This window comes from Squalius cephalus (genome assembly GCF_949319135.1).
Source record: "Squalius cephalus genome assembly, chromosome: 4".
Taxonomy (NCBI): Eukaryota; Metazoa; Chordata; class Actinopteri; order Cypriniformes; family Leuciscidae; genus Squalius; species Squalius cephalus.
The window spans coordinates 53,415,477-53,430,698 of record NC_137125.1 but is presented as its reverse complement, the minus strand read 5'-3'; the positions used below and the strand labels follow the sequence as shown (position 1 = coordinate 53,430,698).

Below are 15,222 nucleotides of genomic sequence, written 5' to 3'. Positions count from 1 at the left end.
ACAAACAAACTCTGTTTAGGATTATTCTTTCTTAATCAACCCAGATCTACAGGGGCTTTCGCATCAGAGGAATGTTTTCCTATAACTATAACTTGCATTTTGACGTGTTCGCACCGAGCATGTGTGATAATATTGAAGTTTTAAGGCTATTTCGAAACTTTAAGGCTATTTTTTGTTATGTTGATCCTGCATTATTTGGCCAATGAATCTATGTGACTTTTCCAGTCATTTATGGAGTTATGGAAAACAGAGTTTGAGTTTTGCGCGCAACAGTTTTTGGACCGTGGAGGTGATTCAATATGAATGAGAGAAACGAGAAACAAATCTGACTGAGAAACACATCTAACAACGCTGCACATTTGCAAAACATTCCTTTATTATAAATAAATCTTCATTTTTTTTTGGTATAAAAACTAGCATGCTTCAACCATGGCATTTTACAGCTTCACAACCCCGCGGTCAGCCAATACAAGACACGTCATCTCAGAATGCAGGTTTCTGACAAAGTGGGACAAGAATGAAAAAATCTGCACGACCACAAAAATACAATAACAACAAACATAGTTCGACTGTGTTAGTTTTCATATATTTTCTTTTTTTTTATTTTTACACATCCACATTTCCAAAGTTAACCGTGAATGTTTCCGTCTGCAGAATGCTTACACGATTATTTGTGGAAAGTAATTTTTTCGTATGACTGCAAGCCTGCACCTTCAGTTTTGTGAGTGTGTGCGTGTTCACTTGTGTGTTCATGGCAGGATCGGTAGCTCTTGAACGCAGTCTCACTGGAAGGTCCCGTATGTCCGTTCGTCTCCCAGGATGCTGCGGGTTTTAGATTGATGCAGAACGATATAAAAATCTCATGCTCAGATGCCCGTTCCAGGTCAGCGCATGTCACATGACCGCGCCGCTTCAGACGGGCCGGCCCTCGGCTCCGCCCACAGAGAGTGGCCCTCTTCAGATGGCATGATTGCTGTAGCTGACGTACGTCATCTTGGTGGAAGAAGCTGCTGGAGGGGAAAGCACATTAGAGAATCACATTCACTCACTCCACTGCATGTGCATTTCAACAACTCCATTGTTTTATGGTCACTGTTCGTATGCAATTTTATCTACGCTGCCGTTCAAAGGTTTGGGATCTGTAATATATTTTTAAAAGAAGTTATTATTAAAAGAACATTCATTATTATTATCAATGTTTATTTTTTTTATTTTTTTTTCTGGATTCTTTGATTAATAGAAAATTCTTACTGAGCCCAACGGTAGAGTATAATGTTACAAAAGCTTTCGGTAACACTTTATAATAACTGCATGCTATTAATCATTAGTTAAGCATTACTAAACAGTTAATTCATCATTTATAAAGCATTAATAAGCAGCTTATAAATACAGCTATAAATGCTTTATTCTTGATTTATAAGCATATCTATAATGTGTTTAATAATTGTATTTTCATACTTTATTAATGATCACTTTATCATTTCTAAATGAAGTATAGCATTATTTACAAACCAGTTACATTATTTACACACTAGGTGTTGTCATTGATTAATTAGATCACTTAGAAAGTGTAAGTAAATGAAGTAAATTCAGGTAGTTATAACGCATTTAGTAGTGGTCAGTTAACTATTTTGTGAGCTCATCTAAAGTGAGGACTATTTATGCTTTGTAATGTCTATTAATGCTTTATAAATGACGAATTAACTGTTTACTGATGCTTAACTAATGATTAATAGCGTGCAGTTATTATAAAGTGTTACCAAGCTTTCTATTTCAGATTGAACTTTATATTATCAAAGAATCCTGGGGAAAAAAAAAAATATTGGATTGGTTTCTTGAGCATCAGATCATCATATTAGAATGATTTCTGAAGGCTCATGTGACACTGAAGACTGGAGTAATGATGCTGAAAATTCAGCTTTGATCACAGGAATAAATTACACTTTAAAATAGATTCAAATAGAAAACAGTTCATTTAAATTGTAATAATATTTCACAATATTACTGTTTTTTTTTTCCCCAATGTAATCAAATAAACCAATCCCTAACTTTTGACCGGCAGTGTAAGTTGTTCCAGATTTTGGCTATCCCTACTAAATTAGACAAGCTTTTATTTGATTTTATTTAGTAAAGAGAGGACTTGGAAGAGGTAATGAGAAAAAAGTGGTGGAGATCTTGATTAATTTAAGTGAATCTTGTGAATCACCAAAAAAATTAATTTCAGCAAGGTTTCATTGCGAGTCCTTCTTATTTGAGTCCTTTTTTCAATAAATAAATGAACAGCAATACCATGACAAACTGTCACGAAACTGCTCCGAGACTCGAAGGTGAGATCCAATAGCAGCTTTATTAAGGGTCAATCCAAACACGTAATCCAATAAACAGGCAATGGGTCAAAACACAGGTAGACAGTCCAAACAAACAAAACAAAACAAAAACAAGACAGGCAGGGGTCAGAGGCAAGAGAGTAATCCAAGGAACAGGCAAGAAATCCGAAAACCAAGAAACAAGAAAACCAGGAAAACGCTCAGAGTTGCAGTGTGACACTAAACAAGTGTCACTAAACTTTACTTTGCAGGGAATGAATGAGTGTACAAGGTAAAAATAGGCTGAGACTAACAGGGTAATAAGATACAGGTGAATGCAATCAATGATGATGAGTCCGGGGAGTGAGTTCTGGGAAATGTAGTTTGTGAGAGTGACAATAGTCTGGTGTGCATTGCCCTCTGTTGGCTCTCATGGGCACTCCAGCTTGTGACCGTTACATAAACTAGTGAGCCCTGACCAGAGGTGGGTAGTAACGAAGTACATTTACTTCGTTACATTTACTTGAGTACTTTTTTAGAAAAATTGTACTTTTAAGAGTAGATTTGAATGTGGGTACTTTTTACTTTAACTCGAGTACATTTCTAATGAAAAAACTGTACTTTTACTTCGTTACATTGGGCGACGTTCCTCTCGTTACTTTATTTTAATGCAATATGTGTTGTTAAATGCGTAGTTTATTCCAAGCGCCCTGTATCTTTTTTTTCTGGACTTGAGCGATGCTCAATTCACAAATGAATGACTCTTTTGAGTCGATTCTGTTCAAAGACTTCATCAAACAAGTTGGCAGATCTGTCTAAATCGGTTCGCGAATCAGTTTGAATAATTCAGTTCCTGATTCTGTTCAGTTCCTGCACGCACTGAATCATCTGAAGCGATTTCAATTCACACTGGACTCGGAGCCGTAACAGGAAGATTTAAGCACATCAAGAGCGTTAGATGAAGTGGCAGTGGACCTACAGTACAGTCAAGTGAGAGCAAATCTTCAAATGCATCATATTTTTGCCAGCGATGAAGATCTTTATTAGTTGAACATCTTCGTAAGCTGTCTGTGAATGAATGATTCCACAGGAGTCAGGACGATATATTCGATTTCATTTCACTCAGGTAATACATTTTACAACCAAACAGATTATTACGCCACGATACTAGAAAGTATGACATTACCCGTTTTTTGGACATATACATTAATTTACATTAAATAAAGCTACCATGCTACCAAAGCTTGTCTACTTGAAGCTTGTCTACTATGTTTTCATGAAAACAAGTTTAAATTGAGTAGTTTGCGATGTCGTGTTCTTTGTGAATGAATCAGTGTTTTTGAACGAATCTTTTGAGTGAACGAACTGGTCATAAATGTGTCAAAAAGGCCAAAAATCAAATGTAAAAAAATGTCAAACATATTCTCATGCAAACAAGTTTCAATTTGTCTAGTAGTTCTTGGTGAATTAATCTTTTGGTTATTTTCAATAGTATTTTCAATACATTCAATTAAGTGTCTTCTTTTAATAAACACTCTTGAATTTTAATTAAGAATAATAAAGTATTGTTTAGGTTGTGAAAGACAAATCTGTTGAATGAATGATTCAATGATTCATTAATAACACACAAACAGGCAGACTTTATGCCTACCTACTGACATAATGATGTAAAAGAGTTACAGAATTAATCATTTTGGTGAACAGATTCACTGAAATGAATTGTATTTCCCGTTCCCTCCTCTGAATCCTCTCTTTGCTAAATAAAAGTGGCAAAAAGGCCTAGCATCAAATACAAACTTGGCTAATTTAGTTTTGGGTGGTCTTGATACTGACACATGAGTTGTTCTTTAATGTTTCAGAAGGCAAAGCGTCACCCACGGCACACAGCAAAGTAATTGGCTTGATGAAATGGGCTTATTTCCCCTCAAAGCTTTGGATCACTTCTGAGTGATTAAATTTTCAACACTCCATAATCCCACACTTTGCAGAACAAAAAATAAATAAATAAATAAATCAAAAAGAGCCAATTTTTTTTATCAAGCTGGCAAATAACGCAGCTAGTCGGATATGCTAATCAGACCCAAGACATTGATGTCATGCTTTACTTTGCTTGTCTACTTCCGGCAAATATCTCAGCGGGAAACTTTTGGGCTTAAAACAAGACTTGTGTTTGGTTAAGTTTACCATTCTGTAGTAAACAGCTGTTCAACATACAGATGGAGCATTTACCGAACATCTGGAGGAAAAATAGAGATAAATGTGACGCTAGCAGACTTGGATTAACAAAGCATCTTTCCTATTCATTTTCTACATTTAAATAAACTTCAACCAAAAGCTTTAAGTCTTGAACCAAACCAACCAGTTCCGAGAATAATCACAGCATTCGATTCAAAGCAAAAAAACTTTTTGAAAATCAGTCCAAATTAACATCTGCTATGCGCAAATTAATAAATGAACTACTTGTCATGTAAAGCAATGGGAATTCATTAAATCAGTCTTGGTTTTTGTGTCTTTTTAATGCAACTTATTAACTAGCACTATGGGTGGCCTCCTAACCTTTAAAAACCAAGTGGTCGTGGATAATCGCTCATTTGAAAGGGATTTTCTGAAATACTCACTGTTGGTCTCCATGCTCTCACAAAGCTCGGTCTTCACCTCCCCGTTGGGCCGGTCGCTGCCCTTCGGCACTAGTTTTCCTGACATGGTGGCGGCGGTGACGATGGCTTTGAAGCTGCGCTTGCGTTTGGGCACGTTCTGCTCCGGGTGGAAGAGGATGATGTAGACCTTGGGCATGTAGAGCATCCCGAGAGACACAGACGCGCTGAGGCTGAGAGAGATGGTGAGGGTGGTCGTCTGGATGTACATCTGAACACAGAGAGAGAGAGACTTGACTTTAAGATCACTTTATTTACAAAAACGTTAAAGATATAACATTTTTAGTAAAAAGCTACAAAAAAGCAGCTAGAAGGGAACGTAATGGATTTATAAAACAGAGTCTCAAGACGTGAAACAGCATCTTAGACACGGCAACACTCGTTTCTAAAATATGTTTAAAAAAATACAAAAAGTTAAGGTTTTCCCTCTTATTCTTTCCTTTCCTTTACAATCATAAAAATTCCACTCATGCATGAATATGAGAGAGAGAGAGAGAGAGAAGGGGGGAGAGAGAGAGAAAGAGAGAGAAGGGGAGAGAGAGAGAGAGTTAATCAGAGAAGGGCCAGATCTGTATATTGTTCCTCCCTCAGAGTTCAGAGTCTCTCTAGATATAATAATCAACTGTTTTAAAGGGGTCATGACATGAGAGATCAGAGTTGCCTTGAGGTCTTTGTACCATTAAAACATCCAGCAAAATCCTCCTTGTTATAAATAAATTATTTAATCAAGCTCTAAAAATGGTTTGTTTTGATATTGCGGGATCTGTGATGTCAAACGGGCAAATGCATTTGCATATTACTGCCTCCAAACAAGACATCGATGCATAGTTATACATCATCGCATCATAGGCCCCGCCCACTGGCGTTCGGTCGCTTAACTCCATTATAATGTACACTGGATACAGTATACAGATGTGTGTTCAGTTTCTGACGGACTCGAGCGCTTGAGTCTGCCGACAACAGAACAACTGGAATTTTATAATTACAAAAATTACAATTTGTGGAAAATTACAATTTTATTTTGAAAATGAGGCACAGTGTAATGGAGTGTTTGCTATCCATCCATCCATCCATCCATCCATCCATCCATCCATCTATCTATCTATCTATCTATCTATCCATTTATCCATCCATCCATCCATCCATCCATCCATCCATCCATCCATCTATCTATCTATCCATTTATCCATCTATCTATCTATCTATCCATCTATCTATCTATCTATCCATTTATCCATCTATCTATCTATCTATCTATCTATCTATCTATCTATCTATCTATCTATCTATCTATCTATCTATCTATCTATCTATCTATCTATCTATCTATCTATCTATCTATCTATCTATCTATCTATCTGAAAATCACCACAATACATGCTACATCAAATACATTAATAAAATACAAAATACATTATTACAATTAGGGGCGAAAAATCTTGTACGCGTGGTACAAGTTAATTTTTGACTCAGATCATAAAAACTCATAATAATCATGCTAAAACTAAAGAACATGTCTGGATTTGTTATTGATCAGGCATTTCGAGCTTGATAAAGTTTCACAGAAGCCACACACACACACACACACACGCACACACACACACACACACACACACACACACACACACACACACACACACACACACACACACACACACACACACACACACACACACACACACACACACACACACACACACACACACACACACCAAGACTTCTCAGATGCTGGAAGCATAATTAGCGGCTGATAAGGACACACGCTCGCACTCAGCGACAGATTTACAACTTTCCTTAATTAGAATTTAAAAATGAAAGCTCTTACTCAATTAACAGACATGAGCACATGCAACACACTCAGTGCTGAGAACACACACACACGAACAGAAGAAGAATCCTCAAAGGCTAAGCACTCATGTGTGTCTTTGTCTCCAGCAGGGGGTAAAACTCACGGTGAATGACTGCTAACAGATGGCGAGACACGCTCGAGTCCAAACGCACGGCAAAAATGAAAGACAGATAATAAGTGTGCAAACGTAGAAGTGCGAACAGCCTGTAATGAAAAGCATGGCCATGAAAAAGCAAAGCTCCAGCCACCCGCTGATCCCTGATCCGTAACCGGACGGGACTGGATGGCATTGGTTGGTGAGCTGACATGTTCAGAGCAGTGATCAGTGCGCTTTTAAAGACAATCCACTGGGGTAAATGCTTAGTGACATTTACTGAGCGAACGGATACAGGCTAAAGCTGCTGCTGGAGGAGCAAGATCTCAAAACATGAGCTGCCACATGGGAAAGAGGCATGCTAAGTGTTCAATCCACACTAGCTAAAGCCTAATACAGAAATAAAGCTCTGCTGCTAAACCTATGAGCTGCTCTGCAGACTATTTCATACATAGGTGGCTGCCTTATAAGTGAATCGAACCAAATCTCAAACAACCTCATGAATAAAGAAAACAAAGACAGCAAATAAAGCATAACTCATTTCCACAAAAGTATTAAGCCAAGCAATTGTTTTCAACACTGATAATAATCAGAAATATTTCTTGAGCAGCAAATGATTTCTTAAGGATCATGTGACACTGAAGACTGGAGTAATGATGCTGAAAATTCAGCTTTGACCACAGGAATAAATTACACTTTACTATATATTTACATTTTACTATATATTCACATAGAAAGATATTTAAATGTTATTAATATTTCATATTTTTACTGTTTTCAAATAAGAATAAGCGACTTAACCCTAACATAACCCTAACAGGAATAAATTACATTTTACTATATATTCGCATAGAAAGTTATTTAAATGTTATTAATATTTCATAATTTTACTGTTTTCAAATAAGCATAAGCAACTTAACCCTAACATAACCCTAACAGGAATAAATTACATTTTACTATATATTTACATTTTACTATATATTCACATAGAAAGTTATTTAAATGCTATTAATATTAATTTCACTGTTTTCAAATAAGCATAAGAGACTTAACCCTAACATAACCCTAACAGGAATAAATTACATTTTACTATATATTCACATAGAAAGATATTTAAATGTTATTAATATTTCATAATTTTACTGTTTTCAAATAAGCATAAGCGACTTAACCCTAACATAACCCTAACAGGAATAAATTACATTTTACTATATATTCACATATAAAGTTATTTAAATGTTATTAATATTTCATAATTTTACTGTTTTCAAATAAGCATAAGCGAGTTCAAAAACAACAAAATTGTACTGACTCCATATTTCTGTACTGATTTTGATAGTTATGTAAATGCATATATCATACACTCAAAAAAGTCAACTAGCCACTTGCTTGATTTGCAAAATACAAATATGTCTGATTAATAAGAATATAACGAGTTTACTTGTGTTAAATGATTCATTCTTGTTATTTGTAACTAAATTAAGAAATAATTAAACGAATTAGATCATCACTTGTTGATTCAATGAGATTGAGTGTATCATCATGACATTACAAGAGTCGCATAGACAAACATACACACACACACACACACCAGAGAACAATTCAAACTCACAGCCGTCAATGAATCCGTGAATATTCTACCTTTCTAAGGTCGGAAATTGCAGGTAATCACCTGAGACCGGCTCCGCAGATATTGATCCAAAGCAGTCTGACACCGACTGGATATTTTCCACTAAAAGCTACACATAACTCAGTGTTAATTTGCCAGTAGATCAAAGCCAGTCAGAGGAACCACTGCTCATTATATTTAATCACCAAACTTCTGAGTTCTCACAAACTTCAGCTGCAAACCCAGAACAACTATAGGATATATGACAACTCTGATGCTATTTGCCATCATCTTCCACTCCGCGGGAATATCATGTATCGATCTGTGCAATCGCGCTGTATTATGAGCAGGGGCTCTGGCAGACAGTGGCTCATACTGTTAGAACTTAATACTCCCATAAACCCTCAGGAGGGACCGAACAGAACTTTCACAGCAGAATGTAAGTTGTATGGCATTTAATATAAATTAAATATAGATTGATGTTTGTTAAAGCTTAATTAATGACATTAATGACATAGACAGCAGCAGGTTTTTATAGGTTGCTGTCACTTTAAGAGTTAATGCACGGATCCAATATAATGATACACATCCGATTTCTTTCCATGTGATCTGTCATTTGTGTTTATGAGAACACTTGCCTTGTATAACAAGTACTTTGAGATCATTTTTTTGTATGTGTCAGATAATATCTGTGGTGTCTTTTCAAAAGTTTTATGTCAAACAATGTTTTATTCTATCTATTAAAGTTGATTTATAATGTTATGTCATTATATGTTCTCGATCATGACTTCATGGCTGTTTCTGGACTTGTTTTTGAGCTGTACCATTAAGAAACACTATACAGGGAAAGTACATTTCCTCGAAGTTCATTCATTTTTGCAGCTATTTCTGATCTGGGAAGGAGGTTTTGAGCTCTGAAAGTTATGTCAAACTCTTTCAATCAATGGAAATTTGTTTTCTCTTGATATGACCCCGTAGGCTCTTAAAGTTGGAATAATAATGGGAAATCCCTGCCAAATAGATGATAAATCAACTCTCAAAGGACCGTTAAAACATTTTCTCAGCAGGTTTTTAATAGAATCAGCCGTATATGAGCAAGAGGAATAATTAAAACAAAAATCACATCAGGACGTGGTGAATTTCTGAAGTTTCACAGCAACATAAAGAGACAGAGTGCATGTGACTGTATAATGGTGTCACACTGAGCACTTAATCACATGATGATTACCCAGAAGCCTCTCAGAACCCTCGAGGTCTGAAGTTAAACATATGATTGTGCCATATATGCCATACATTCTTAAAGTCTAAATTACACTTTCCTTAATGCATTTCAGAGCCAAAGCCAAATAAAACGGTACAACTGCTGTGTATTCAATTAACCTGGAGATATACACACACACACACACACACACACACACACACACACACACACATAGGCCTGTCACGATAGTCAATAAATCAATTAATCGCACGATAAAAAAAAAAGAGCTCGATAATTTTTACGGCCGCGATAATTCCATTTGCATGCTTGTTTGTTTTCCTCGTCTCTCTCTCTCTCTACCATGCTCTCTACCAAATAGACTGGATGACCACTCTCGGTTCCTTAGCATATAGGAGGAGTGAACCCTCTTGTCAGTTGCATGGTCTTTGTGTGGGGTGGCGACGCCGCGGCGCTTGTCAGTCACATGGTCTTTGTATGGGAAAGCGCCGGCGGGACTGCTTGCGGCGACTGCCGGGAGAGACAGAAAAGACGCTAGTTGTGAGTTGGAAGGAAAAAAAAAAAGAAAAAGATGGAATTGGTTTCAAAGCCAAACGCGACAGCGAGCCCGATCTCATGAAAATGCGTATCTATACCACGAATGTTATTTCTCGTGCCATTTATACGTCAAAAATAGTTTTTGCGTGCATATGATACGCACTTTATAGCGTTTAATATGCACGCACTCCTCACCCCTAATCCTAACCAAGTATTTTCAGTGCGTAGCATATACACGCAATAAAGCGTGTCTCCATCTTCCCGACAGTAAACTACACAATCACTCGGGCGTTTGTTTAGTCGACAAAGTAACAGGAGGACAGTGCAAAATGCTGTGGTATCCTGTTGAGGCTTTTTTTAATTTGTTTACAAAGGTCCTAATCGGCAGTTTTGCCTGTTATGGAATGTATCACTATTTATGTCTGAGCCTAATGTTTAATATTTTTTGAAGTGCAATTTTGTTTACATCCATTTTATTTATTGTTTTTGGTATTTATTCAAGTGCATTTTTTGTTAACAGACACTGAGAGTCCATTTCTTTTATTGTTTTTGGTTGTTTTGTTCATTTTTTGTGGATATTTAAAATGTTTTTCCGTTTTCAATGTTTAATATTCTTAAGAAATAAAAGTTTATAGATCTTTGAAAAGGTGTACCTGCATTATTATGCCATTATCATTATATTAGATGAAAATGGTGTTGAACGACAATATTATCGTTTATCGCAATAATTTCTTGGACAATTTATCGTCCAGCAAAATTTGTTATCGTGACAGGCCTACACACACACACACACACACTAAACTAACCTCTGACCTCCCACACCTCCAATTTACGGATTTGAGGAGACACACGAGGGCAAGTAACACATGTACGCAATATCTCGTGAAAACTATTCCGACAGCTAGAGCTGCACTTGCTTTATTTATATCAATGACACAGAAAAATATATCATTACTCGTTCATTACTTGGACTGGGCAAATGTCCACTGTCCATTATGTGTAAACTGCTTGCTATTTACTGTATTTGTGAAGCGTCCTTGAGCTTGGGAAAGGCGCTATATAAATTAAACATTATTATTATTATTATTATTATATTAAGTGTATGCTGTTACTTTAAGACCGATTGCACGGACCGATAAAAAAACTTTTTTTTTTTGCCAAATATCCGTTTCTTTCTCAGCTGTTCACATATGACATAAACGAGAGAATACTTGTCGAGATGGTCATTTAGGCCGGTATTTTGACAATTTTGTGTTTATGTGTCCGTTCAAGGCATAGACTGTGGTTCAAGGGCAAGGAAACGCGAAAGAGGAATCAATTCTGCATTCGAGCGCTGTCTGAAACGCGCCTCTCTCTCTCTCTCTGCGCTTCGAGTGTGTGTGGCTTTGCGCACAGATAACGCACGAGTCCTTCCGCGATTAAAATTGTTTGAATGTGTAAATTGGCATGTCAATACACGTCCAAATTATGAACTTTTACTCTATGATGGTTAAATTTAGCAGTTAATCCGGGAATCTCATGAGTGCCGAACCGAATCTAGTGCGATCCGTTCCACCCCTAGCGCGTTATCTCGTTGAATATCATTGGCAGAATCGTAGAAATGCAGGATTAAGAGCGCGTGGGGGGTTGAATCGAGATCGTGATCTTTTAACGATTAATCGTGCAGCTCTACCGACAGCTCTAAAACAGGCTTACCATAGTGAATCAGGGTAAGACAAAAACACATTTTGGAAGAAGGATTGATGATGTAGGCCTATTGACTGAAAAACTTACATAGTGCACCTTTAAGTATATTTTGATTACAGATTACAAAGACAAACTTTTTTCTTTGGTTTACATTTACATTCATTAATTTAGTTTCTTTCATATAACATGCTCTGATAACAAGACAATGAAATTCTGTATTATGCAGGCCAGACAAGTAATTTGGTGATGTCACTTTGTAAAGAAAGACTACGCGCCTGCGCACATACATATTCAACGCGCATACCTATAGACTAAACAAGCAATATGCATGTGCACGCCGTCACCGTTTTCACAGATTCACGCTTTTGAAGTTTACACAGAGATGATAATGTTTAAACTTGCACCTTGGAGCCTATTTCAAAGTTTGCGTTCTTGAGCCAACAAACACCAGCGCTGCCAACTCTCACGCATTGAGCGTGAGACTCACGCAATTGACACTTTTCACACGCTCTCACGCCACACATCCATTTTCTCACGCACAGAAAAATTGCGGAGCAAAGAGGTACTTTTGATATTAAACTAATTCTCAGCTCTTAGATTCCGTCAATTTTATTACGAAATTCAGACAAAAATACGTTTGGCGCTTGTAAATGTGACGTGACAGATCGCTGAGCGCCTCAGTTCAAGAGCACGTGAACCGATCATCTGTTACTTTTTTATTTAAAGATGCAGTACAACTTACCAAAAGTATACATAATATCGACCAATTAGTGTTTTTCAACCACGGAAAGAGGTCAATGTAACAGCAGGAGAACACATAACGTTACATTTAGCTCAGGAAAGCCATTTAATGACCATAGCATGTTAATTGAATAGAAAAAATAGCTAGAGAGGAGATTTTGCTGAGCACTATTACATATTTATTATATTTTTACTTATGTCATTAAATAATTGTTATTATAACAAAAACTGCATTATATTTAATTTAATTTGTTATTTTCAACCTTTAATAATACCAGCAGATTGGGCCCTCTATGTTTACAGCATAAGGTGAGATTATTTTTTTAAATAAAATGTAAAATAAACATGTATCCAAATTAGTCAATATTGAATCAAAATTGTAATCAAATCACAAGAATGGAATTGAAATCTTGAAATTTTTGTCAAGCAATAATAAAAACTGTATTCTACCAGTCATTGTACCATGTAAACATTGTACCATGTTGTCACTAAACTTCATAAAATTCTATTTAGTTACCAAATGTTTTGACAATCACAATTACACTTATTGTGATGCAATATTTGTTTTTACATACCACCCCCCTCCCCCCCCCCCCGCCAAAAAAATTAAATAAAAAAATCTCACTCCAAGCTAAACTCAAAAGTTGGCAGCCCTGAAACACCGTTAAGCAAATGAACGGCTAGAACACATTAAAAGTTTTCTGTTTTCAGTTAAAACGGTGTCGTGTAACTAACGATGTTTAAAACGCAAGTGAATCAATCAAAAAACGTACTTTAGGTGGATAAGAACTTTATTCTAGAGCTGCTGTAAAGCCAAAACAATCTCCACTCCATTATTTTCCAAGTATCACTGTAAAGCTGCTTTGAAACAATCTGTATTGTTAAAAGCGCTATATAAATGAAGGTGACTTGACTTGACTAAAAGCAGGAATGTGTGTGTATATATAATAACGTGCTGTCTAGCTTTCGGATCAGAGCTCCTGTGTTACGGTTGTTGGTGAGGAGATGCTGGTGGTTTATTGCTGATCTGTTTCCTCGCCGCCCACCCAAATAGAAGGACGGATTGCAATAAAATCTGAATTACTGTTGCTGCATGATCCAATAGCACACACACACACACACAGCGCTCACCAGAAATGACCTGTGCAGTGTCAGTCCTTGTTTTGCCTGCCAATTCCCCTGTTGTTTCATGAAGCTTCTTAATGCCCTCATGTCACTCTTAATTAGTTTTGAAGAATCCCAGTCCAGCAGCATCCAGCAGACTATCACCCTGCACTTCTAATAGTCCTCCGTCTCCAAAGCCCGCGGCTCACAGAACTCATTGGATCAGGTTTGTAAAGGCTATTTCTCAGGTGACGGCACATGTTATTTTCCGGGCCGGCGAGCACAACCCCATGTGTTCGTGTTGGGGTGGAGTTTGGGATAGTAAAAGTAAGCAGATCACAGAACTTCAGTATTTCTTATGTCACTCAACGGGCCACATAAACATCACATGCAATTGCGATCTGCTACAAAAAATTATTTTATGCATTTATTTATTAACTTATGCATGATAAACATCATGCATTTGGCGTTGGAAATAACGTGAGCACAACGCTCAAACACGTATAGAAAACGGGTTCTGTGTTAATGGCCCCTTATAACATATTTGTGTTATCTGGGTTTGACTGCATGTGGTGTTCAGCACTTGCACATATGCGTAACCAATTCACGCTTTTCATCTGAAACACGAAGTATGGGTGACAGCTGTCCGAGAGCAACCAAGTTAACTTAGCATGCACAGGTACAAAAACTAATTTCTCCTTTTTGTCGCATAAAAAACAGCTGAATAGTCAATGTTTCCTCTTTCTTTCCTCAGCAGCTTTAATGGATGCATACTTTAAAACCAGCATGAAAAAAACAAAACAAAAAAACATACACCTGTGCTGAGACAACATCTGTTGGTCACCATAAACAAGCGTGTGAGATTTCCTTCTTTGAATGAATTAAAACAGGAAGCTGTTTATAAGAAATCATTAGGTCACTAAAGCCCAACTAGAGGCTTGAAAACAGCGCTCAATTAAATCATATTTGAGAGAATAACTCTGACATGATGTGGAATTAATGTTCAAAACAGATTTGCATCAGAGTGGAAAAGCTCTCTAAATTGTTTGCGAATCTTTGTCTGAAGAAATTAACTTCACAGAACAGTTCAACCACCTCTTCAAACTTTTAAATCAACATGAAATTGTGTTCACGACTCATTTGACTTGGTGAAACAGACTATTCTGCAAGTAAAATATAAGATCAAGAGAGTGTATTAGGCAATATCAGCTACATACGCTTAAGTATTCTGCGTTAACTTTTAGTCGAGATGAATCAAAATGACAATGACTTGTTAAAGTCGGCATGAAACAGAAGTTGCGCTAGTCTTTTCTTCCCTATTGCGCAGTATATAGAGCAAAACGGATTCTGGAACAAGAACACATGTGGGCGGGGCTTGATTCTGTCTGTGGGGAATTGATTGGATGGTTGTGGTTTGCTATTG

General features: G+C 36.9%; 1 protein-coding gene across 2 annotated transcripts in view; it reads right to left on the bottom strand.

Annotated features, from left to right (window-relative positions):
* Positions 1-354: 354 nt before the first annotated feature.
* Positions 355-15,222, bottom strand: part of grm8a (glutamate receptor, metabotropic 8a) — a 204,813-nt gene continuing 189,945 nt past the window's right edge. Inside the window, exons 10-11 of one of the 2 annotated variants that reach the window (XM_079870081.1) lie at positions 4,925-5,171; positions 355-1,010 (exon numbers count right to left, since the gene is read on the bottom strand). In XM_079870081.1, the coding sequence (XP_079726207.1) occupies positions 958-1,010; positions 4,925-5,171 (300 nt within the window). In that variant the 3' untranslated portion in view covers positions 355-957. The remainder of the gene's footprint in view (positions 1,011-4,924; positions 5,172-15,222) is intronic. The other variant, XM_079870082.1, reaches the window with a different exon arrangement.